Source organism: Delphinus delphis, chromosome 20 (assembly GCF_949987515.2).
Source record: "Delphinus delphis chromosome 20, mDelDel1.2, whole genome shotgun sequence".
Taxonomy (NCBI): domain Eukaryota; kingdom Metazoa; phylum Chordata; class Mammalia; order Artiodactyla; family Delphinidae; genus Delphinus; species Delphinus delphis.
In genome coordinates, this window is record NC_082702.1 from 7,611,217 (window position 1) to 7,636,167 (window position 24,951).

The 24,951-nt window shown below is 53.8% G+C and overlaps 2 protein-coding genes across 4 annotated transcripts; both read right to left on the minus strand.

Moving 5' to 3' along the window:
* Positions 1–1,011: 1,011 nt before the first annotated feature.
* On the minus strand, positions 1,012–4,748 carry LIN7B (lin-7 homolog B, crumbs cell polarity complex component). The gene is made up of 6 exons (XM_060000915.1): positions 4,430–4,748; positions 3,897–4,015; positions 3,549–3,620; positions 2,672–2,881; positions 1,466–1,629; positions 1,012–1,121 (listed from the first exon to the last, which is right to left on the minus strand). The coding sequence occupies exons 1-6, from the start codon at positions 4,632–4,634 to the stop codon at positions 1,100–1,102; spliced, it is 792 nt and encodes a 263-aa protein (XP_059856898.1). The 5' UTR covers positions 4,635–4,748; the 3' UTR covers positions 1,012–1,099.
* Positions 4,749–8,663: 3,915 nt separating this feature from the next.
* Positions 8,664–24,717, minus strand: SNRNP70 (small nuclear ribonucleoprotein U1 subunit 70). Of its 3 annotated transcripts, none has more exons than XM_059999953.1 (10): positions 24,592–24,717; positions 23,352–23,508; positions 21,942–22,004; positions 21,774–21,828; positions 16,469–16,533; positions 16,263–16,325; positions 15,511–15,592; positions 12,212–12,313; positions 9,567–9,654; positions 8,664–9,485 (listed from the first exon to the last, which is right to left on the minus strand). In XM_059999953.1, the coding sequence occupies exons 2-10, from the start codon at positions 23,496–23,498 to the stop codon at positions 8,831–8,833; spliced, it is 1,320 nt and encodes a 439-aa protein (XP_059855936.1). In that variant the 5' UTR covers positions 23,499–23,508; positions 24,592–24,717; the 3' UTR covers positions 8,664–8,830. The 3 variants fall into 3 exon arrangements, with proteins under 3 accessions (XP_059855936.1, XP_059855937.1, XP_059855935.1); XM_059999954.1 differs by lacking the exon at positions 24,592–24,717 and adding an exon at positions 24,252–24,517 and having other exon boundaries at positions 8,664–9,458; XM_059999952.1 differs by lacking the exon at positions 24,592–24,717 and adding an exon at positions 24,252–24,512.
* Between the last annotated feature and the right edge of the window lie 234 nt (positions 24,718–24,951).

Below are 24,951 nucleotides of genomic sequence, written 5' to 3' on the forward strand. Positions count from 1 at the left end.
TCACCGTTCAGCCTCCCCCCGCGAGGCCGCAGCCGCCAGATCCAGGGGTGCTCACCAGCGCCCCCCAAATCCCACCTTCCCCCGCCAAAAAATTCCTCCTCCCTCCTCCCGCCCCCCCCGCAAACCAGCTCCGGGGCGGTCGTGGCCCCTTTAACAGGAGACTGACAGACGGGGCCGCGTGGCCAATGGGAGGCGGTGTCTGCGCCGGCCGGCGGCTAAACCCCACCTCCGAACTGCCTGGGAGGGGTCTCACGGGCGGAGAGTGGGAGGCGGGGCTCAAGGTGAGATTGCCAATAGGCAAGCGGCGTGAGGCGGCTGGGGCGGGAGGCGGAGCCCGGCAGGGGGATGATGTCACCTGGAGCGAGTGGCGCGCGGCGTGGAACGCGAGTCGCGACCCCGGATTCCGGCGGTGGCGCGCGCCGGCCCTCGCGCCGCACGGGACAGGAGAGTGGGAGTAAAGAATGGATTTTAAGGCGGGGGCAGTTCCCGGAGACACGCGCTCGGGTTGGAAGGTGGGGTGAATGCCGAGTCGGCTAGCGCACCTTATTCTGTACCCCTTGCGCCCGCCTCGGGAACTGCACGTGGCACCTCCACCCCCGCCTCCCACTCAGACGATTACGCGGCCGGGAGGGCTCCCCCGGCGGGCTAGGCTAATGGTTCGCTCCGCCCCGCCCACACAGAGGCCGCCCACTGACTTTTGCGCGTTTCAGGCCTCCTCTGTCAGACCAGATACAGAGGAAGGGGGCTTGGCCTCCGCCCTCAGAATCTCTGAAAGGTAGGGGGAGTTGTCTTCAGTTCTGACCCAGCGCTCAGACCCAGACCGGGTCCCAGCCTCCAACCTGGACTTGCTGCTAGGAAGCCGGCCAGGCAGCCTCTCCCTTCGGACCTGGGGAAAAGTCTCAAAGCTCCGCTCTCAGACTCTGAAAAGGGTCTGGTAGTGACCTCGGCTTCTCTCCTCCCACATCTCCAGACATTCTAACCCCCGGATGCAGAACAGACACAGACACTCAATGAGGGTCAAAGATCTTTAAATAAGGAGCTGGTGACAATAAATACTGTACAGGGGAGGGGGTGAGGGTTAGGGTCCAGATCTGTGGTTTCAGCCTCGAGACTCCAAGGACCTAAAAGGAGGGTGAAGAGAGGGAAGCCAAGCTCAGGGGAGGGTACCGGGGGAGGCATGGGAGAGATCCAGGACTGGGGTTCCAGAGCCAAGAGCCCAGGGAAGTGGGCTGAGGGTTCCAGAGGGAGTAGGTTCCCGATCTTGGGATGGGAGTGAGCTAACAGTCCCTAAGGTATTTAGTCAGAATGGCTTGGAGTGAGAGCCTGGGTCAAGGGTCAGAATCCCAGGGAAAGGAGCCAGGGCTGGAGGTGGCAATCAGGGCCTCAGAAATCATTGGCCTGGTTTGGGAGTCTGGGGATACTGGAGGCAGTGGGGGCCCCAGGGGTGTGGTGGCAAAGGGCTCACGAGTAGCTCTGATGTTGCTGGCGCCGCCGGGCAGAGCGCATCTTCTCAAAGCGGGCCTCCATCTCCTCCAGCACTCGAGGTGTATAGCGCACCACCAGCTTCACCGAGCCCTGGGCAGCCTTCAGCAACTCCACTGCCTTCTCATGCTGCTCACCCTCAACACTCTGCAGGGGCGGTACAGACAGCTGGGCCTGGGGCCCACCACCCTCACCCCGCCCCCACCCTGGTACCAACCCCAAGATGCAAAGGCCTCATGTACTCATGAGAGAGTCACTCTTGGCTCAGAGTCCTCCCCGCAAACCTTCCAAGTTCCCCATGTCAGGGACAAGCCCCATATGCCCTCAGTCACCGAGCTAGACCTCCAGACTCGTCTTTATTTCCTCCCTCCCGGCAGCCCGATGATCCCCAGCCCCATCCCTCCTGCCCTGACTCCCTCTTCTTTGTCCCCACCACCAGGCCCCAGCTCAGACCTTATCCTCTCCCCACTGGACCTCACCCTAGCCTCCTCCTTGGCCTTCTGGCCTCCAGTCTCTTCCCTCAGTCTATCCCCTGTAGAGTCCCAAAGGGGTCTTTCTATGCCTCCAGGCTAAGCCTATCCTTCCCCTACTCACAGCCCTCCCATGGGTCCCCAGGAGGCTTGAGACAAAGTCCCAGCTTCTCAGGCTGGCACTCAGTCCCTGCATGACTGGCCCCAACCACCTACCTAGTCGTGCCTCCATCTACTCTAAGCACAGTGATTTTAATCACCGGCATGCCCCAGTCCTTCATCAGAACCAAGCCCTTTCTCTTCACCTCGTAGGAGTGCAGAGTCACAGACCCTACCCACAACACCCTCCGCCAGTAACACCCTTCTCCACCAGCTCCTACTCATCCTTCAAAACCCAACTCAAATATTCCTTCATCTGCAAAAACTCCCCTCATCTACACTGGTCTGCTGCCACATCTGGGTTCTCACAGTGCTTTGTGCTTCCTCATTATCTCCTTGGTTTAGGACTGTTTCAGTCAGGGTCTATCTCCCTCACCAGAGAGGGACTCCTCGAATGTAGGAGCAGTGGCCAATTACTCTCAGGGTCTGCAGCAAAGCCCAGCACAGGGCCGGACACAGAGGCAGTGTTCAGTGCGTGTTGAGTGAATGTGAAAAACAGCGACTGTGCTACCTTGGGCAAGCTGTGACCCCAGCCAGCCCTGCCTCAGATCCCCACTCACCACACCATTCACTGACAGCAGCTGATCCCCACGCTTGAGGCCTCCGTGGCGGTCAGCCACACCTCCAGGGATGACACGGGAGATGTAGATGGGCGAATTCTGCTCCTTGCCCCCCATGATGTTGAAGCCCAGGCCCTCATCCGTCTTGGGTAGTTCCACTACCCTGGGATGTGCGTGGCCCTCACTGGCTGTGAAGGCGGCCACCGTGGCCTGGGAGAGAGAAAGCCTCAGGAGGTGAGGGCCCCTCCACGATGCGTATGCGGACTAGGGTGGAGGATCTGCGTCAGGGAGAGGGATTTAGGCCAGAGAGCTTCCCTCAAGCACGGGGCATCCGCCACAGAACTCAACACAAGATCACTCCGTAGTGACAGTACATCCCTTTTAGTCACTTTGGACACTTCAGACTGTCAAAGAGAAAGTCTCCATTTGGTGTGCGTGCGTCTTGAATACTCAACACTTGTCAATATCGCTTTTTAACAGAGGGAAACAAGGCCTGGACAGAGCTGAGAGCCTCCAGCAAGCAGCAAGAAATAGCATCTAACTGTAGTTTAATAAGATTACAGTGTTTACTAAAGCTAGTTCACTGTTTTCATTGGTTATCTTCTAGTCAGGCATTCGGTACTAGTTTCCATTTGTAGTTGCTAAAAATGTCTTTTTTTTTTTTTTTTTTTTTTGCTAAAGATGTCTTTATGTGACACAAACTAAAAATGTAAGATTATTTAAAATACATTATAAATAAATCATAGCAAGGGTGGTACATAGATATGGCAAAAATCATGAAGGAGGATACAGGAATGAATGACTGACATTAGATAGATATTGAGCTAGACCATGCGATTCAGTGGATACCATGAGCAATGGGCTGGGGGGCGCCTACCTTGGCTGTGGCGTGGGCCCGGATCTCAGCACTGCCGGTGATGTCCAGCGTGTCATAGAGTTGCTCATACACCTGGTGAGGACGCAGCAGCATCAAGGAGCCGCCAGACCCCTCCTCCCTTCAACTCAGTAGTCCAGGCCCCCCAGACCCTCCCACCCAAGGATCCGCCCCGTCCCCGCAACCTGGAGGCCGCGGAAACTACAACTCCCAAATAACCACTGAGTTGAAGCGCGGGCAACCCAAGGAGGGCCGCCCCGGTAGCTGCTGGGAGGCGTAGTCCCCAGGCTCGGGGCGACCAGGAAGAGGATCACGGCCGCCCGATTGGGCTCGGCGCCCCGTTGCTCTCACCTCCCGGATGGCAGAGCAGAAGCGGCTCTGCAGGACTCGCTGGAGGGCCTGCAACTTCTGCGGGGGCAGCTCCCCGCTGCGCTGGAGCCGCTCGAGGAGCTCCACCGCCCGGGACACGTCTGCGGAGCGGGGGCGGGGCGCACAGACACACAAGTGTCAGAGACGTGAAGACGCAGAGAAGGACGGAGAGATGCGGCCAGAGACCAAGTAAGGGCGAGCGCAGACCCCGGGAAGGACAGCAGAGTCCCAGTCGGACACCCGCAGAGTCGCCCGTGGCAGAGACTGCGGCCAGTCGGGCGCCCTGCGTCCTCAGGATCCCCATACACACCCAGGCAGGGGTGTGCAGCGGGCGCCCCCTCTCCGGCCCGCTCGCCCACGGACCCTCCCACACCCACCGACTGCCCGACTCTCGGCGCCCCGCCCACCCCCGCCGGGCCCGCCCACCCGCCCGGGCCTTGCCGGGGGAGGGGCAGGGGACCGGGCTCCGGGACGCAGGCCGGGGCTGGGTGGGCAGGGGCCCCTGGCGCGCTTACCCCGCTCCAGCCCCAGTGGCTCCACCAGAGCAGCCATGTCGGCGCCGCCGCTGCGAGGCACTCGCCTGGCGGTCGCCGGCGAGGAGGGCGGGACTGCGCGAGGCCACGCCCCAGAGACGAGCGCCTCCTGCGGAGGCGAGGCCCAGCGAGCGCACCGTCCCATCTGCAACCGCTCGGGTCTCGCTGCCCTGCCCTCAGACCCCATCGGTCTGTTGGTTGGGTTTGTGACCTCTCCTACTGCAGCCTCTGTCTGTCTGCACCGCCTGACATCTCATCTGTCCTGCTCGCCACACCTGTCTCCTGTCTGTCCCTTTTCCCCACATTCATTGGACAAACTATGTTAAACATCTGGGCCCAAGATCATGGACACGATGGTGAGCAGGGCAGATAAGCCCACTGCCCTCCCGGAGCTTAGTCTGTGGGTGGGCGGGGGGGCAGGGTAGACAAGCAACTATGGCTGTGATCAGAATTGGGAGTGGGGAGGTGATGATCTACGAAGGACACTGACATAGAGCCCTTGAAAGTAAGATCATCAAGAGGTGGGGCGGGGTCACTTTCCAGACAGAAAGAGCCCACGTGGCTGGATAACAGCGTAAGGATTGGAGTGGTTTATGATGAAGGTGAAAAGTTGGCAGGATACAGCTGATGCAGAGCCTTGTGTGTTGGCATACTCACGCTGAGGATTTTGGACTTCATGGTAACTCCTAAGAGTAAAATGTGATATTCAAATGTGTATTTTTTTTTTCAAATGTGTATTTTAAGATTACTGTGGACACTGTGTGGAGACTGGATTGGATGCGAGGAAGAGCGGAAGCGTGGGGCAGATCAGGAGGCTATCCCAGTAACCCCATGATGGCTTAAACCAGCGCAGAGGCATGGACGATAAGTGGACAGATTTAGAAATGTTTGGACGTGTCTTAACTGTGTATGAGGACTGGGAGGTGGAGGAGAAGGGGATATTAAGGTGCTTGTGAGGCCTTTTGCTATGATGGTCTATGCTGGCGGAGGGATAGTGGATATTCTGACTTTGAGGAGCCCGTGCAGTATCCAAGGCCTGCAAGCAGTTTTGAGAATTTGGGCGAAGGTGGTAAATAAAACCATAAGCATGGACAAGAAAGCTGGAGGCAAGAGAATATAGAATGAAGAGAACCTAGAATTGAGTCCTCAAAACTCGTACATTTAAAATTCAGGAAGAAGGGCTTCCCTGGTGGTGCAGTGTTTGAGAGTCCGCCTGCCGATGCAGGGGACACGGGTTCGTGCCCCAGTCCGGGAAGATCCCACATGCCGTGGAGCGGCTGGGCCCGTGAGCCATGGCCGCTGGGCCTGCGCATCTGAAGCCAGTGCTCCGCAACGGGAGAGGCCACAACAGTGAGAGGCCCACGTACCGCAAAAAAAAAAAAAAAAAAAAGTTCAGGAAGAAGACAAAGAATGGCCAGAAATGTAGGAGGAAACCTCAAGTGGGAGAAACCATAAGAATTTTTTTTTAAATATTTTATTTATTTATTCATTTTTGGCTGCCTCGGGTCTTAGTTGCTGCATGCAGGCTCTTCGTTGCAGTGCACAGGCTTCTCTCTAGTTGTGGCGTGTGGGTTTTCTCTCTCTACTTGTGGCCTGTGGGCTCCAGAGTGCGTGGGCTCTGTAGTTTGGGGCGCACAGGCTCTCTAGCTGAGGTGCACGAGCTCAGTAGTTGACACGTGTGGGCTTAGTTGCCGCGTGGCATGTGGGATCTTAGTTCCCTGACCAGGGATCAAACCCACATCCCCTGCACTGGAAGGCGGATTCTTTACCACTGGACCACCAAGGAAGTCCTGAGAAGAGAGTGTTTCTGAAGAAAGAAGTAGGCAGTGGTATCAGATGCTCTAAAGAAACGTAGATGTAGACAAGGCTGGAGAAGTCTGGTTGTTGCTTTATACCATCAGCTGGATGGGTAAAGTATATCCTCAGTTAACTTCACCATTAGTGGGATGGAGTCCAGAAAAGGGCTTTTGCAAAGTGAGAGGACTAGAGTAGGTTTGTCTATCCCTCTCTCCTTCCTAATATATTTCTCTTATTTTAACAAAAAAAATAACATAGTTACAGAGTTAAAAACAAAATCAAATAATACAGAAGGACGAATAATGAAAAGCACCAGCCCCTGTCCCTGTCCTAACTCTCCCCACTGCAAGAGGCAACAAGGTATAGATGTTTCATCAGCTAGTTGCTTCTGCAGCTAAGTAACATATGTTTCTCAATTTTTCAATTTTAGATGTTAGCAATATATTACACATTGATTTTCTGCTCTTACAACCTTTCCCCTCTCTTCCCATGGTAGCTTTATGGTACCAGTTTTTAGGTCAATCAATAAAGCACTCACCTTATGTCTAAGTACTTAGTGTTGGCTGTAGAGCTCAAATGTTGTCCTGTGATTACATTTCCTTTCTTGAACAGCTTCTGTTCTTTTCTGTAATGTCTATCTACTTTTGTTTCCTTCATCACACTTAAAAAAAATTAATTTATTTATTTTTGGCTGTTTTGGGTCTTGTTGCTGTGCGCAGGCTTCCTCTAGTTGTGGCGAGCAGGAGCTACTCTTTGTTGAGGTGCGCAGGCTTCTCATTGCAGTGGCTTCTCTTGTTGCAAAGCACAGGGTCTAGAGCACAGGCTTAGTAGTTGTGGCACATGGGCTTTGTTGCTCCGTGGCATGTGGGATCTTCCCGGACCAGGGCTCGAACCCGTGTCCCCTGCATTGGCAGGCGGATTCTTAACCACTGTGCCACCAGGGAAGCCCCTTCATCACATTCTTAATTTATTTCAAACTCTCCATCACAAGGTATATTACTGAATCTTTTTATTCTGAAGCTCCTTGGAAACTTCAATCCTCTGACCCCAATCTGGACCAAATGCTCTCTAGAAACTGCCATCCTGGGATTTCCCTCCACTGCTCTGCTGAACTGGAACCTCTCTTTTAAATCTCTCATTTTGGTAAAGTATATCCTCAGTTAACTTCCTAAAAAGATTGTGGAGCGAATTCCCTGGCTGTCCAGTGGTTAGGGCTCCATGCTTCCATTGCAGGTGGCACGGGTTCGATCCCTGGTCAGGGAACTGACATTCCACAAGCTGTGCGGTGCAGGCAAAAAGAAAAAAAAAGAAAAGATTGTGAGACTTCTCTATCAGGAAAGTTCCTCTAGGGCTTCCCTGGTGGCGCAGTGGTTGAGAGTCCGCCTGCCGATGTGACTCTATTTTATTTTTTAAGGAACCTCCATACGGTTCTCCATAGTGGCTTCACCAATTTACATTCCCACCAACAGTGTGGGAGGCTTCCCCTTGCTTCCCCTTGCTCCACACCCTCTCCAGCATTTATTTGTAGACTTTTGGTGATGGCCATTCTGACTGGTGTGAGGTGATCTCTCATTGTGGTTGACTTGCATTTCTCTAAATTAGCAATGTGATGTTGAGCATCTTTACCGGTCTGTTGGCCATCTCTGTCTTCTTTGGAGAAATGTCTATTTTGATCTTCTGCCCGTTTTTGACTGGGTTTGTATTTTTTATATTGAGCTGTATGAGCTGTTTGTATATTTTGGAAATTAATCCCTTGTCAGTCACATCATTTGCAAATATTTTCTCCCATTCCATAGGTTGTCTTTTCATTTTGTTTCTTTCCTTTGCTGTGTAAAAGCTTTTCATTAGGTTCCAATTGTTCATTCTTGCTTTTGTTTCTATTACTCTAGGAGTCAGAACCAAAAAAATTTCAATGCGATTTATGGCAAAGTGTGTTCTATGTTTTCCTCTAGGAGTTTTGTAGTATCCGGTCTTACCTTTAGGTCTTTAATCCATTTTGAGTTTATTTCTGTATATGGTATTACAGAATGTTTTGTCTTTTGTACATTGCTCTCATGTTTCATTTCCTCACCCTTCTTCCTGCTCCCCAACTCAGACTAACAGCTTCCCTTTCACACACAGCTGTAGCTTCCACTGAGTATTCTAATGCCTAAGCCCCATCCCCGCACCAAGACAGGGGTATGAACAGCCGCACGAGGAATGCGTGGGAGAGACGTAAAAAAGGAAAGATACAAAGGGATCAAGGACCCTTAGGGAGGGCTTCCTTACCCCATCTGAAACAGCTCTGGTGTACCGGGGCTAGCCGCAGCCTTAGGTCATAAAGCTCAAGTGAAAACCAACCAAAGCAGGGCTATCAAAAGGCAGAAGGTGACCCTCTTCTGGGTAAGAAAGTAAGAGCAGTGAAAAAACCAAATGCCCATTATCAACAAGAAATTAATTTTATTTTTAAATCCAAGACACCAGAACAAATAAGGAGACTCCTACCCTTGGCTGGCAAACTTAAGTGGTGACCAAGAAGGTTTGGGGAGAGGATGACAGCAACAGGGAGGGTAGGAACACGTCCAATCAACTGGTGGGAGGCTCTCTTCACTCTGGCGCAGCCTCCATCAAATACCCGTTCTCTGGAGCAAGGTACCCGTCACCTCCCTCGGACTCCATGTACATGTCTCGGCCGTCGCTGCCCAGGCCCTCCAGCCCGTTGTCCTGCCCACCGCCACCCGCCCCACCTCGAGCCTCATCCCTGCCCCGTTCACCACCCCGCTCCCCTCGCTTGTGCTCCCGATCGCGCTCGCGATCGCGGTCCCGGCGCCGCTCCCGGTCGCTCCGGTGGCTCCGACGGCGCTCCCGATCCCGATCCCGGCCCTTCTCCTCTGGGCCATCGGGGCCGTCGGGACCCAGCTCCCCGGGAGGCCCATCATCAGGAGGCGCGTCGCCGGCCTCGGAGGGCTCTGCCATGTCGCCGCCACCTCCGCTGCCTCGCAGCTCCTCCTTGCGTTCCCGCTCCCGCCGCGCCCGCTCACGGCTCCGGCTGCTGCGCCGCTTCCGATCCCGGTCCTTGTCCTTGCTCCGCTCCCTGGAGCGCCGCCGCTCCTCCTTGTCACGACTCCGCGAGCGCCGCCGCCGGTCCCGAGAGCGGGAGCGTCGTCGTTCTCGCTCCTTGTCTCGCTCGCGGCTCCGCTCCCTGCGCTCCCGCTCGCGGTCCCGGTCCCGGTCCCTGTGGGGAAGCGGGGAGGGGCCGGGCCTGGATGAGGTGGGCAGAGGTTTGCGGCAGGGCTCCCCCACTGACCGCCCCCGTCCCAGGACACCGGCTGCCCAATCTCACCTCTCATCGTAGCGGGAGGTGTCGTCCCGGCCGGAGTGCCGGATGTTCACGTCAGCGCCACCTCTCCGGGTTCCGCCTAGGCCACCTCCTGGGGGCGGGGGCAGGCCACAGCGGGTTAGTCCGGGCGGGGCCCACAGCAGGGCGAGCGAGGGGCAGCAAGGGGCGCGGCAAAGGCCACCAAGCACCTCTGCCGGCGCCTACGGGGCCAGGTGCCGTGAGGACCTTCTGCCGCACTTCTCTAACACAACACGCACGCTCTTCAGAGATCAGAGGACTTCCACAGCGCGAGCTGGGAGCTCCTGTAATTGACTCCAAAGCTCACCATCTTCACCACTACAGACGCGCACAGCCTCCTGGCAAATCCTGTCTTCCAGTCATCCTCACCCTCACCCTCAGGCACGGCAATGGTCTAACTGAAAACGTGATCTGCTCCAAAGCCACCAATGGCTCCCCACAGCCTAAAGCAACGTCCGTCAGATGGCTGGCTCCTTCCTGCCTTTAGAGCAAGGCGCCCTGGCTCTCCACGTCCCAGATCTCCTCATGGTCTCCATTGCCTTCCTGCCCCAGTTTTGGGGATCATTCACCTCTTTACCTGGAATCTCATTTCCCTTGTCTAGTTAACTGCTACTTACCCCTTCGCACATTAACCCAAACAACGCTTCCTCAGCAAGCCTGCCCTGACCTACCAGATGAAGCTGTTCTCCACGACTCACATACATTTCCTTCTCAGAACTTCAGGTGGAATTTCCGATTTTACATGGACATGTGTGAGTTAACAGCTGCCTCTCCCACCAGCCTGTAACGCACCATCAAAGTCAGGACGATGTCTGGCTCTGCTCGCTGTAACTGTACGTGGTACAGCATCCAGGATATAAAATCGTATGTGCAGCAAGCAGTCAAATGACTGAACAGCTATAAGGAGTAGTGGACGGTCTCCTTCTTCAGACGGGGAAACAATCTCAGATAAAGCCACCTGCCCGGGGTGACTCTGCAAGGAAGGGCAGAGCTGAGACCCAGGAAGCTGCCCTCTCACGCACGCTTCTGCCCCACACTGCCTGGAAGGAAGCTTCAGTGAGGTGGGCTGGGGTTCCATATAAGGAATGACTTTCAGCAACGAGGGTGAAAAAGGAAAAGAGGCGGCCTGGATATCAAAGACATTCAAATAGGGACAAGCAACCGACCAGGCTTCTGGAATATCACAGGTATGGGGCAGAAGAGACTAGTGTTTTCAATTTTCAGGTCACAACCCAGCAATGGATCACATCATTAAATGTGATTGGTAGCAACCAATATATTAATAATAATAAAGCAACAGAATATAAAATACTAGTATACACTGCCTGTAGAAAAGATAGTTTCATAACACTTCTGTTTGGGTTAAATGTATTTTTTTGCAAGTAGCAATGCACTGGGTCAAGATGCACCAGGTGTCACCATCAGAAAGTCGGAAGCAGCAGACTCTGAAGGACTCACTCCACCCCAGAGAAACCAGTGAGATAAGAACCCATCTGTTAAGCTCAGAGACTCAGCAGGCTGAGTGTGTGGTCTACTCAACAAAGGCAAGTCAAGCACCACGACAGCGGGCTGGGAGGCAGAAATAAGAGCAGAGGGTCCTGGAGCCACCGGGGGTGTCTGCACAGGGAAGATCATTTTCTCTGACAACTGTGTCACTCACCCTCATAGGAGTTGGCCCTCAATAGCCATGTTTGGATGGCAGGACCTCAGCCCCAGGTCCAGGTCCAATGCTGAGCCACTTAGATCCACCCGCCCCAAAACGTAGAGAGACTCATCAAGGACTGGACTGTGGAATGCCACACTGGGCCAGTGCGGAGAGACACAGAAGGGAACAGTCCACACGAACAGCGAACAAGGCAGAAGCAAGCTGCAGAGGTGCCAAAGGCGGCTCCTGACCGTTCAGGTTCGGCTTCCAGGTCCTCTTGAGGCCCACAGGCATCGCCTGTCTCTGGGCTCCAAGACACTGGGATTCTGTATCAACAAGTCCCCTTTATGCTTTAGGAAGCTCAAATGTATTTCTGGTGCTTGCTACCAAACTGACCTTGACTGATGGCGACTGACAAATTAGAGACAGAGAGTGGGGGGGGATGGAATGCAGGAGGCTCTGAGGGCAGAGACCATCTATGTATGTCTTGCTCTTGACTAGAAGCCTGGTACACAGCTGGGGACCAAACTGGCGTTTGCTGAATCAATGAATGAATGAACGAACGAGCAGGAGCAAAGGGTAAGTGGACGAGAGAGTGACTTTCACAAGCCTGACCGTACGCCGCTTGCCAAGCTGGCTATGTGAGATGCTGAGCTCACTAACTCTTGCCGTTATTCCCACTTTCCAGGATGAGGAAAATGAGGCAGGAGGAAGGGAAGATCCACCAGCCAGGAAGTACGTAAGCTGGAATCTGATCCCAGACTGGCTTCTCAACCACAGTACTCTTGCTCCTAACTAGTAACCCAGAGTAAGAAACCAGACCAGGAGAAAGATGGTGACGAGAAAGGCTGAGCTAGAGAGAGGGAGAGAGCATGTGAGCAGCTGGGAGAGGAAGAGAAGACAGAAAGCAGCAGAGGGTACAGAAAAGAGAGGTGAGAAAGCAGCCAGCAGGACACCGAGCCCAGCCTGTGCAGGATGTGCTCACCTAGCCGCCGGGGCCTCCAGCCCTTCACCGTGCGGCCCCTCTCCACGTCCACAAGGACTCTCCTGCCATCAATCTTCTTGCCGTCTGCGTGCTTGTAAGCGGCTGCAACAGATGTGGGGAGGGGGAGGGGAAGGGGGAGGAGTCCCCAGAGGGTCCTCTAGTCAGGCTAAAGCACAGCTCTGTGGCATCCCCACCCCCCGGCCGTGTCCCCATCCACACACTTACACACGCGCACACACAGACACACATGCCCACCAGACAGCCAGGCAACCGACAGCCAGACCAACCCTCTCGCAAACCAGGAGGGGCCTGCTCCATCTCGGCACCTGCTTCCTTACCAACCCCCAATCACTATTGGGGGGGCGAGACCACTCCCAGGCACCATCCTGACCCTAACCACCCCCCTGGGCTCCCAGGCCATTCCTACTCCGACTCGACAGAGCAGCCCCCTCCCGCCAAGGTGGCCAAAGTCGCTGCAAAGAAACTGGAGGTTAACTCAAGGCTGGACTCTGCTGTGGGGGAGGGTTCCTCCACAACCCCAGGCATGCACCCTAAAACATCATGCTGGGGGAGGAGGCCCAGCCGGGCCGCTCTGCACCCCAGTTCACACCGGTTTCCTTTTTCTGTGTTTTTTTGGGGGGGAGGGTGAGCGTGGGGGGAACAGACATCAGAACAGAAAATGAACCAGAAGGGGGTGGGAGAAATCTTTAGGAGATGGCAGGGAGCAGAAGGGCGGGTTATGGTGCTCCCGGGGGCCTGGAGGGGCCCCTACAGCAGGCGGGGGAGAGGGCAAGTGGAGGGAGGCACGGGAGATGTGCGGTGCTACTGAAAATTCCTGCCTTACCTGAGATGACAGCCACCCAACCCCAGCCCCTGTCCCATCTCACTCCACACCCCCAGCTCAACACACACCGGGAGGCCAAGCCCAGCCTGAGCCTCTCGGGAAGGGTGAGGAGTAGAGGGGGAGATGCGGGGAGAGGCACGTCCTGCGCTCGGGCAGGGCACAGCAAAGGACAGGCCTGATCCCCGGCCTGTCTCACGTGGGGCTGTCGGGAAGGCCAAAAAAGTCCCTATTTCCCACCCCCAGCCCTGGCCTAGGGGGTCGTCCTCAACCAGCCACAATACCCGGCCCCGCCCCAGCCCTCTCCCCCCCAAATAACAACCAGAGGAAGAGAAAAAGGTGCCATTTACCGATGCCGGCCTTGCGGGTGTCCAAACCGAGCGGGATGGGGGGGGCTCGGCAACTCCTGGGGGCCTGGCGAGGAGGCGGGCTTCCCGGGGGGGGACACGGGACCGCTTACCTGGAGCCCCCAAGCTTACCTGAGCACGCGCACAGACCCCACACCCACCACCACGGGGTCAGCTAAAGCTACAGGGAAGGGATTCTAGGGAGCCATGGAGGGGGAGAGGAACCACATCTCCTGCACCACCTGGAGACAGGCAGAGGAAGTGGTGGACCCCAAAGAAACCTCACGGAGGCCTTGAAAGAGGGGGAGACAAGGGTTAACATCAAGTCTGGGAGCTGGAAAGCCGTGGGACTATCTTGTTTGATTTTAAAAAGAAGGCTAGGGAGGCCTTGGCAAACCTGTCCACCTTCACCTTTCCCCAGTAAAGTCCATGCTGAACTAGGCACACGCCCACCCCCTCTCAGCACGTGGAATGACTTCTCCACCTCGAACTCCACACTCCCTCCCACCACCTGCTTCAGCCCAAAGGCTGGCACCCAAGGGGACAGCCTTGGGGGTCCAGGAGATGGAGTGCTGCCCATGATCCGAGGGGGAGGGGCCGCTTGGCCCCTGAACCCAGAGGAGGGTGGTAGGGGAAGGAAGTTAAGGGCTGGGAACACCGTCAAGCGAAGGAACCCTGCTCTGGTTGTGTCCCAAACCCCAGAAGAGGCCCAACCCGGGAGTAACAGCAGAGAAAACATGTGACGTGTGTATTTCTAGGCTTCACTCTCTCTCCCTCTCTTAGGTCTCTAGACAGTGGAAGGGTCTTCAGGAAAATCTACACCACCTTCTGCTGCTTACGGCCTGTCACTCGAACCCTCCCGCACCCCAGTCCCCAATCCCATGCACTCCGGAGAGCAGCTGGGCCGCTGGGCTCCACGGCCTCTCGGGAGGCCTCAACCATGATAAGGCAGACAGGAAGGGGGCAGAGCACCCCGAATCTAGCAAGCAAAACGATTCTCCAGGGCCACCACAGTGACAGCCCCGCGAAGGCGCAGGGGCAGGGAGCGGAGGGCTGAAGGGTTCCACATGGAGCCCTGGTCCCCGTGCATCCCGTCTTCAGTATTCCCGCCACCTTGCCACTGACATCATGAAGCCAGGTAAGTCAGGGGGCTGGGTCGAGCCCAACTGCCTTTCCCGTCGGGGTTCATCTCTCCCCTCCTGGGATCAGCAGGATTACTGGAGAGCAGATGGATGGGGGGCAGATGGGACCAAGGGCACCCAAACGAGGAAAGGGCTCTGGGTGCGGGGAGGCTGAGGGGGGTGCCTGGGGATGGGAGGAGGGATGCCTCGCTGCTCCTGAGCTGCCTGGCTAAGCTGGGCTGGTGTGCGGTGCTGAATGATCTTACCCATGATACAAACCCTTATACCAACCATACACTGAGGTGTTGTAAGGGGAGCGTAAGCATCAGCTGCAAGCCAGCTGCGTGGTGGCTGCAGTGACAATAAGAACAGTCAATTAATACGGCGGCCCCTGGACACGCCGCAGCCCTGCCCGCCCCCACCCACCCATCCCTGCCCACGTGGACGCCGCCGCGGCCTCAAAGGGGGCTCTGGAGATGTGGGGGCAGGCGCTGAACACGCCAACCAGCCCACTGCCCGCTGAGGAGCAGGGCGGGGGCTGGGGTGGGGAGGCGGAGGGTCGGGTAGCCCAGCCCCAGCTGAGCTGGGGGAAGAGAGGGCAGGTTCAAAGGCCAGGCCTCATTCTAACCTGGCCGCCCCCAACTCCGGGGGGGGAACGGGGAGAGGCTCCCCGAAACTCCGACCCCTCCCCCCACCTCCCGCTAGCCCCAGCCGCCGCCCAGCTCCCTCCTTGCCCCTGAGGTTCAACGTGTGACACTTACCTCCCCGGGTTCACACACACACACACGTTGTGGGGGATTTTGGTTTTTGTTTTTAAAAAAACACGTATATAAAAAAAAAAAAGATATATCAGAAACAGAGGGAGGAGGAGAGAGACATTGCTAATGTCAGGTTTGGCAGGGAGGGGGGCAGGGACAGACGACGGGAAGGGGCTGGGGCAGCAGAGAAGAGAGAGGGTCAGAGGGCAGGGCACAGGTGGGAGGTACTCACAATGCATGTCTCGCTCGTGTTCGTACTCGATGAAGGCATAGCCCCGGGGCTTTCCTGACCGCTTACTGTAGACCATATGTATCTGGGGGGCAGAGGTCAGCTCTGACACACAGAAATCCCACCCTCTCAATCACACAGCCCGTATGCCAGGCCCTGGGCTGGGTGATGCCAGCGACAGACACCTCAGACCCTCTCTCCGTCCCTTCAAGGACCCAGAGTGACTGCTGCTCTAATGGCCCTGGGCTTCGCAGTTTATACGCATGATGGCCTCAAGCCCTTGCTACAGCCCGGAACATTTAAATTAAATGAAGAAATGGAAGTTAAACATGAAGTCTTGTTCTAAAACAAGAATCAACATACATTTTCTATAAAGGTATAGAGAAGACAGCAGGTATTTCCAGCTCTGAGGGCCATACGGTCTCTTTCTGCCCGACCCACTCCGCCTTACGGCAATAGCAGCCGCAAACAACAGTAAACAAATGGGCCTGGCTGGATACCAACAAAACTTTATTTACAAAACCCAACTTTGTAGTTTGCCGACCTGTGCTCTAAATCAGCAGCAAGTAGTCACTACCTCTTTGCTGTCCTTCTGCTGTCCCAAGTCTACCGCATGGAACCGCAGTCAGGATAGAAACCCAGGCCATGGACTCCGAAGCCAGAAATGAGGCAATGCACCCTCAGGGCTGGGAGCCAGCCTCCTCCCTCCCTCCACACACGTCCAACTCAAACTCCCCGCGCCCCAGTCCACTCACTCTTTTGATGGGTCCGTACACCTCAAACTCTCTCCGGAGCTTGGATTCTGTTGTGTCATAGTTCTACAAGTAGACAGAAATGAAGTTAAGTGGGAGAAGCCCTCAGAACATCCCCGGGACCTAGTCTACTGCCCACACCCAAGCTCTCAGCAGTCCAGGGTTCCAGACTCCTCTGGGGCTCCAGGGATTGGGAGCTGGGGACTCACCACTCTAGCCACAAAGAGAGTCTTGAAGGCATCACCCTGAGCATTGGGATCATTGTGAGGGTCCCCTGTGCAGGAAAAAAAAGAATTTCTAAGTAGAAGGTGCCAACAGTATCGTAGAGCAAGACAGAAACAGACTGACGGGCAGAGACCCAGAACTTTTGGTCACCTGGCCACCTTGGGCATGTCCCTTTGAGCCCTGGTTTCTCCGAAGCACAGCAGCCTTCATCTAAGTGGCTGATTTAGGCTGACGAAGGGAGGGGGTAAGACTGACTTCAAGCTGACAGGACGGAGGCCAGCCTAACTGCCACTTCAGACGTATGTATCCTGAGGCCCAGGTCCCTCCCAGGTGTAACTAAGCTCAAAGAGGCATCTCTGGAGAAGCAGCCTGATCCCTCCAGGTACTGAGCTTCCTCTCTCACCTGCAGGGCCACAGTGCCACCCACAGGCAGGGCCTGCAACTGCAGCCCCAGGGGAAACCTGAGATCAAGCAACCCTAAGACTGGGAGTGGAAGCCTAGCAGAGGCCAAGTCCTGCTTTCTGCCCTATGCCCTGTGGCCTCAGGGAGGAACCCACGGCTGGCGCTGGAGCTCACAAGAGGCGGGTCAGATTCTTATTCCCAGCCTTACTACCGCCAGACCACTGAGGAATAATCATATCCACAGACAGAAACCAGACTCTTATTACAAAACCAACTCCATAGGTGATTCTGATGGGTCAGGCCTGGGAAGAAAGAAGTCTTTTTCACCAAGTATGGTGGCCCCAGCACACACAATGGCTCTTGACTCCTGCCAGGGCCCCAAAGGCACCCTGCCCATTGCCAGTGGAGGCGGTTCTTCTATAATACAGTGCTACTTTCTTTAGAACTTGCCATATTCTATGAGAATGTGAGAAAAGGAATAACGTTAATAATTTACTGAACACATAATTAGGCTCAGACACTGCTGGAGGCTGAGACTTATTTACCACCATTTTGCAAATGGAAATACAACCAGCCCCTGAGGCATGGAAGAGGAGAAGTGTCAGACAGCAGAGGCCAAGCTCAGCTTTACACCCCAGCCTGACCTCACAGCCCAGGCCCCAGGCTGAACCCTGCATGTTAGCTTCTCAGAGAAGCCAGACAATTAAAGGTCACAGATCTGTTTCTCATGAGAGAGGTTGGCTGCAGACATAACCTAAGTTCAGGATGACTTTAGGGAATTTCTTGGAAAACAGAAGACTGAACTCAAATTTAAGGGAATGACTACCTGGAAACTGATGGTAGCCTTTGAAAACAAGTCCGTCTTTGTGCCTGCCCCTCACTTCCTCACCAAACCTCATCCCTTTGGGTTGTAATTTTCTGTGCCCAAATGTCTCAATCTGCATCCATTCACCCAACAGATATCTATTAAGCACTTTGTGCCTGAAACTCCCGTAGATGCTGGGGACTCAACAAAGACAAAAAAGATGCCTGCCTTCTTGGAGCTCATCTGTTACTGGAGGGAGGCTGAAAGTAAACAAGGTAAATAAGGCAACCATCTAGTTCTATCCGGTAATAGCAGATGGGGAGAAGAATTTTAATGGGAAGGTCAGGAAAGGCCTCACTGAGATAACATTTGACCTGAAGTTGTATTTAACAGGAAATAAACCTCACACCACCAGGCAGCAGGTGGTCTAACAGGTACAGCAGGAGCAGTGCAGTGGGACCCCGATCACTGCCTGGGGGAGTGGACGAAGGCCAGACCGCAGAGCGCTGAGCTCCCTGATGGGCAGCCCGGAGAAGCCCGGCAGACAAAAGGGGAAACCACCCCGGGCACACCAAACGAGTCTCTGTAGTTTCTGCTTAACCAAGAGGCCCAGGAGTGTGACCAAATGTAAAAGCTAGTGCAGCTGAGCCAATAGTACCCACGTATCTGAGCTAAAAGAGGGTGACAATGAACTGAAGTTGATGAGCAGTTCACCAGTCAACAGGCACACACCCTCACTCCACTCCACTCCGCTGGCAACTCTGCCCTTGGGAAATCCTTGGTTAAAGGGATTATGTAGGTAGCAGCCCAGAGCAGGGGCTCAAAGGACTAGACTGTGGAGCTGAGAAAACTCATTAGGCTTTGAGATGGTGAAGAAAGTATCTCAGAACTCTTGCTCTTGCTAAACATACCCGGCCTCCACAAACCTCCATCTTCTGTCTTAAAAGCAGGAGTAATAACCCCTGCTGCACTTGGAAGCTGTAAGTCAAAATCATGACATATTCTATACATCAAGTGTTCAGCAAGGAGCAAGGCCCCCTTGAATGGTAGCTGTTAACTGTGACAAGGCACAGCAAGTTTCTGTACTTGGGGATGGAGGCTCTCGGGGCAGAGAAAACCTACTATACTTGACCCATCCTTTCCTTTTCCTTTTCTTTCACAGGGAAGTTCAAACACTTAAGGAAATAGAGAACAATGTAACGAACCCCTCTGAACCAGCTTCAACTATCACCACGTGGCTACACTTGTTACATCTCTAACCCCACCAGGATTTTAAGTCAAACCCCGGATATACCACTGTAGTTGCTAATAAAGACTAAAAAAGCGTTATTTCCTTAACTTCAACGTTAATTCCTTAACTTCACTAAGACCCAGTGTTCAAATGTCCTTGACTGTTTCAAAACTGGATTTTTACAGTTGGCTCATTTAAATCAGGATCCAAACAAGCTCCACACTTACCATTTGGTTGAGGTGCCTTTTGACTGTTTAATCCATTTGGTTCACTCCCTGCCCCCTGCCACCCTTTTAACATTTGTTAAAGAAACTGGATCACATGTTTGTCCTATACAATTTCCCACATTCTAAATTTGACTGGCTGCATCCTCAGTATTGTTTAACATGCCAGGATCCCCGTTTTAAAGTGTGAAAAACAATTTCCAACAGGAGAAGTGACTTATCCAAGGCCACACAGCTGTAAGTGGCAGAGGTGGGGTTAAAACTCATGTGGGTCAGAGATGAACAGATAAAGAAGATGTGGCACATATATACAATGGAATATTACTCAGCCATAAAAAGGAACAAAACTGAGTTATTTGTAATGAGGTGGATGGACCTAGAGCCTGTCATACAAAGTGAAGTAAGTCAGAAAGAGAAAAACAAAGAGCGTATGCTAACGCACATATACGGAATCTAAGAAAAAAACCGTATTGATGAACCTAGCGGCAGGGCAGGAATAAAGATGCAGACGTAGAGAACGGACTTGAGGACACGGGTCGGGGGGGCGGGGAAGGGGCAGCTGGGACAAACTGAGAGAGTGGCATGGACATATACACACTACCAAATGTAAAATGGATGGCTAGTGGGAAGCTGCTGCACAGCGAGGGAGATCAGCTCGGTGCTTTGTGACCACCTAGAGGGGTGGGACAGGGAGGGTGGGAGGGAGGTTCAAGAGGGAGAGGATACGGGGATATATGTATACTTATAATTGATTCACTTTGTTCTACAACAGAAACTAACACAACATTGTAAAGCAATTATACTCCAGTAAAGATTAAAACAAACAAACAACTCATGTGGGTCAGACTACAAGGTGCGTGCCCCAGCAGCAGAGCTGAAAGGTTCCCCAAGTTACCTGCTGCCAACAGTTCTGTGAGCCAGGTCCTACAGGAGCTGGGGCCACAATGGTGAGCAAATTCCATCCAAACCCTGCCTTCCTGGAGCAACTATGAACCAATGTAAGATAGATATTCACCAGTGAATCCTTCCTGCAGGCTGAAGTGACCAACCTGCAGCAGGACTCAGGGCTTTCAATGTACATGGGGACTCGGACCAGAGCAAGGAAGTCACGAAAGGCTTCCTTGAGGAGTGACGCTGACAGAGATACGAAGAGCAGCTCCATATAAACCAAGTATCATGTGAGACTGAGCGAAGAGCCCAGGCAAAGACCCGGTGACAGGAGAGCATCTGGGAAGGAAGAGGCCCATGCTGGCTGGAGCAGGAGGGGAGCATGGGCAGAATGCATCCCCAGTGGGCAGGGAAGGGACTCCGGTCTTTTTGCTGAAAGCAAAAGGAGGCTGTGTGGGAATTCCCTGGCGGTCCAGAGGTTAGGACTCTGCGCTTTCACTGCCGAGGGCCCGGGTTCAAGGAGGGCCCTAGTTCCTAGGGAACTAGGATTCTGCAGGTCGCGCAGTGCGCCCTCCCCCACCAAAAGGGTGTCAGCAGAGAAAGGTACAATCAGAGTTGTATTTTAAAAAGCCCCACAGAGGGAACTTCCCTGGCAGTCCAGTGGTGAAGACTTTGCACTTCCAATGCAGCGGGTGCGAGTCCGATTCCTGGTCAGGGAACTAAGATCCCACAGGCTGTGCAGCACAGATTAAAAAAAAAAACAAAAAAAGCCCTCCAGAACCTGGTGGGGACAGAGATGCAGGTAAACCCCATTAGACATTAGACTGCGTGTCCAGGCTAGAGGGGCCCTGGGTGGTGGACACAGAAAGAGGGCTCAGATTTGTGACAGGGATAGGTTTTGGTGACAAGCTGGGGAAATAGCAAGAAAAAGTTGTTAAAAGCAAACTGGGTGGTCATGACTGAGGTCATGATTTGCAAAGCTGGATGACCAGGTTCCAGCAAAGGAAACATCCAAAGACCAGGTTGTTGGGGAGAGGAAATCCTGATTGTGGTTTGGACACTGAGTTTGAGATGCCTTTGAGGCGTCCAAGAAAAGACAGGAAGGCAGTGAGAGTGAGGGCTTAGGTAGCTCTCATTTAGATGCCCAGGTATTCAGTTGTGAAGCATTTGCATAAGCTCCTTGAGGAATGGGCCACTCCAGGGAATAAGGTTCTGAGTGAAGTGATTCACCATAGACGCACAAGTATAGGAGGAAAACCCAAGTCCTAACTACAAAGCCCTCTCCCTAACAAGAAAGGGCCATTGGAGACTGATATGCGACCCTCTTGTGAAGTCTGGTCAATGGCTACAAGGTCCCTATCCCAAACTCCAATTCCTCCTGTACTTGGAAGGGATGAAACATTAGCAGTCCGAGGATCAGGGAGCTAAGGTGCAGCCAGAACTGCCTCACTAGCCGGGACCTCACTGCCTTGCCCTGTGAGACCTGGCTGGGCTGTGGGAGCGCCTCCAAGTGCAGGCTCCTACAGGACGCAGCCCAAGGTACCAGGCTCCTTTCCTGCCCACCCTTACTCCACACTCCCCTGCTTAAATACCTAAACCAAATACAGTGCATGGCAAACGGTGGGGTTAAAAGAGTGAACTGACAACCCGCTTTCCCAAATTAAAGTCCTGGGGTGGACTGGCGGAGAGAAACACAGGAGTGCTTGAACGAGAGATGAAAGGAGGAAGGAGAGACTTACACATTTTTAGCTCTGTCTCGACTTCCTGCTGTCGCCGCTCAATCTTTTCCCGTCTCTGTCAGGAGAAAGGTAGACAACTGAATACAGACAGAAGTGCCCTGATGTCAGGGAACATCCTGAAGAAAGAGGCAAAAAAGGACGTGGGGCCAGAAGGCAGACACTACATACCTTCCTCTCCATGCGCTCCTCCCGAGTTTCTGCTCGAGTCGGAGGAGGGGCATCTCGAGGGTCCTGGGAACAAGAAGAGGTGACAGGATGGGAGGGACAGGGGAAAACAGCAAGAGACACCCAGCCAGGAAATAATAAATATCTTGGCCACGCTCCCCTGCATGTTTACACACACGCACGCACAAACAAACATGGACAGTTCCAGGGAGCAGATCAAAGCACGGTCCATGGACCAATACTATCTGTGAACTGTTACTGGTCTGTGACAAGAGGAGTAGAGAAGCCAGGAACTGGTATTCAGAAACTTCTACAGCGATCTGACAGAGGAGTTTTATGCCCATTGAACTTAACAAAAAATTTTTGATTTTTTACTTTGTAGTCTTTCTCTAAAAATACTAGAAAAATGAAAGAAACTCTCTTGTATTTATCAAGAAAGTCAACCTGCAGCATATTTGTCCTCAATCATAAACAGGAATCGGGACCAGGCCTGAAGCAAAAGGAGCTGACAGTGCAGTGCTCAGAGGTAAACAACTGAACACCCTCTGAGGACCAGAGCAGTTCCTGAAGGCCTCAGCAAGCTTTCATCAAATAGTAACTGGCACATAACCCATGTCTGCCACTGGCCTGTAGCCATTAAATTAGTGTAACTGGCGAACAACATTTTCTAAGTACCAGTTCAATGAGGGTGGCAATCCCACTAAAGAGCCGATCTTCTGTCACCGCGCAACTAACTTCTGCTCTGCAATTTCCTCCATCTCCCCTTTCCCACTCGATGCCAGAACTTTCTTCTTCTGATTTCTGGCAGCATTTCTCAGGTGTTCTCTGATACACCGTAAGAGGTGGAAGTTGTTATCCCAATTTCACAAATGAAAAAACTGAGGCCCAAGAGCACAAGTCGTTTATTCGTGTTTATCCTGAAATTCTCAAGCCCACAGTCTTAAGCAGCCCATCACCTGGTGCTAACCCTTTACAAATATCACCCTGTGACAAAAATGATAAATATAATAATAAACATTGACATTTGCTGACTGCTTAGGATCAAACCCCATGACATAAAATTTCCAGTTAATTCTCCGTCAATATTACAGCGAAGATACTAATATCCCCTTGCTATAGATGAAGCGATCAAAGCACTAAGAGGATGCACCACTTGCCCAAGGTCACACAGATGCTAAATGGTGCGCCAAGGTCTACCTAACTCGAGAGCCTGAATCCTCAACTGGTAGTTACGGAACTTCCACAAAAACCAACAAGGGATGCATTATCCATCCCAATCAAGACAGGGAAACTGAGCATAAAAGTCACCTGCCTAAATCACACAGCTGGAAAACTGGCCAGAGACTGGACTCCCCAATCCAGCCCCACGGACCCCAGAACCCATCCCAGCCCAAGTCTGCTGAGTGAACTCACCTCAAACTCTCGGATGTATGGCGCAATGCCACAGTAAGGTTGATTGTGGTGTTTTTCATGTGGCAGTTTCTCCAGGGGTGGCAGGTATGGGATGGGGTCACGGGGAGCAAAGAGAGCCAGAAGGTTGGGTGGCAGGAACTGCGTCATCTTGCCAAGTCTGAGAGCAGAAGCAGGACCACATTATATGAGGGTGGGCTGGGAGAGATAAGGCCCCTATAATCCCTTGACTTCCAAGAAAAGAGGGAAATAGGGGCAAAATCTCAGTATCAGAACAAGTTCTGTAGGGGCACAGAGTGCTCCTAAGCCACAAGGGAAAGGAATAAATCTGAATGAGAAAGCAGGTTTCGGAGGGAGGACTGAAGCCGATAACGGAAACAAAGACTGAAAAAGGGTTTCTGAGTAGTGAAGTCTCAGAGTCCTGAGCAAGGAACTGCGGGGCTGAGGGTCCCTGGGGGCTTGTGGGGGAATCAAGGATCCTGAGAAAGGACGTCCAAGGCAGTGGCGGCTGGTGGTCCCATACCTTGGGTAACAGGTTATGGGGCGAGGGTCGCAGGAAGTCTCCGATTAAGGAAGGGGATCAAAAGTAGCAAACCTCAAGCCAGGGAGTTGTGAGGAATAAATGTGGGCCCCACAGGCGAAATGAATTATGGGTAAGGGTCGGTGGAGGCAAGGAAAAAAAGGCAACACACCGCAAGGGCCTGTGGGGAAGTGACCGCTGAAGAGGAGGGCGACTATGGGAAAAGGGCCTAAGTGACCAGAGAACTCTGGATAAGGGGTGCAAAAAGGTGCTATGGCAGTGGCGCGGGAAGGGGACCCGGCCGCGGGGAAGGGACTGAGGCACACCGCAGGGGCTTGTGGGTAGCGGCTCCGCACCCGGTAAGGCCACTAAGTCACACTCACCCGCCGCGCGGCGCCCTCCTCGGCCTAGCGACGGTCCGGGGGCTCGCGGCGGCTGCGGCGGACCCTCAGTAGCAGATACTCCTGCTCTGGCTTCGACTGTGGCGGCGTCCGCGGCCCTCAGTCTCTATCGCTCGCCTACCGCGCGCTCCAGGCCGCTGCTCACGAGCCCGCGCGGCTTCGGCTCGCGACAGGGCACGGGGAGGAACCAGCCTCAAATCCCTCCGCCGTTCGCACTGCGCACGCGCTGCGCGAGTCCACCACAACTCACATACGGAGATCCTGGGGCCGCCGCGGGCACTGCGCACGCGCAAGACCACTACCCCCCCCCGCCTTCCGGCACCTTAGACGCCTTTGCCGCGGCAAGCTGGTCACAGTGCGCACGCGCGCTTCGCCCCAAGCCGTCTTCTTCCACCTCGCGCTCTGGGATCCAACAGCCTCTGTCCGCGAGACTCCTCTCTATGCTCCACCCCTTTCCCCTAACACACTTCCCGGATCTTGTGCGCATGCGTGTATCGTCTTGTTGGGAACTTTACCCTTCCGCCGCTTGGCAAAGAATCCCTCTGTGAACGATGTGATTGCCTAACCTATTAAATAAGTAACTATTCATCGAGCGACTAATGTGTGCTCGGCCGTGTTTGGACTCTGGGATGTAGCACGTGACTAAAGCAAAGTCTTTTCCTTTTTGGAGCTTGCATTGTAC

What these genes read in the sequence shown, in the direction of transcription:
- LIN7B (XM_060000915.1), bottom strand. Translation starts at nt 4,634, where the DNA reads ATGGGGTCTGAGGGCAGGGCAGCGAGACCCGAGCGGTTGCAGATGGGA. An exon ending in GCCACTGGGGCTGGAGCGGG is followed by an intron (nt 4,016 to 4,429) that starts GTAAGCGCGCCA and finishes CCCGCTCCGCAG; the next exon opens with ACGTGTCCCGGGCGGTGGAG. An exon ending in GGGCCCACGCCACAGCCAAG is followed by an intron (nt 2,882 to 3,548) that starts GTAGGCGCCCCC and finishes TCTCTCTCCCAG; the next exon opens with GCCACGGTGGCCGCCTTCAC.
- SNRNP70 (XM_059999953.1), bottom strand. Translation starts at nt 23,498, where the DNA reads ATGACGCAGTTCCTGCCACCCAACCTTCTGGCTCTCTTTGCTCCCCGT. An exon ending in CTCTCTTTGTGGCTAGAGTG is followed by an intron (nt 16,326 to 16,468) that starts GTGAGTCCCCAG and finishes GTCTACTTGTAG; the next exon opens with AACTATGACACAACAGAATC. An exon ending in CTGGAGGCCCCGGCGGCTAG is followed by an intron (nt 9,655 to 12,211) that starts GTGAGCACATCC and finishes CCCCGCCCCCAG; the next exon opens with GAGGTGGCCTAGGCGGAACC.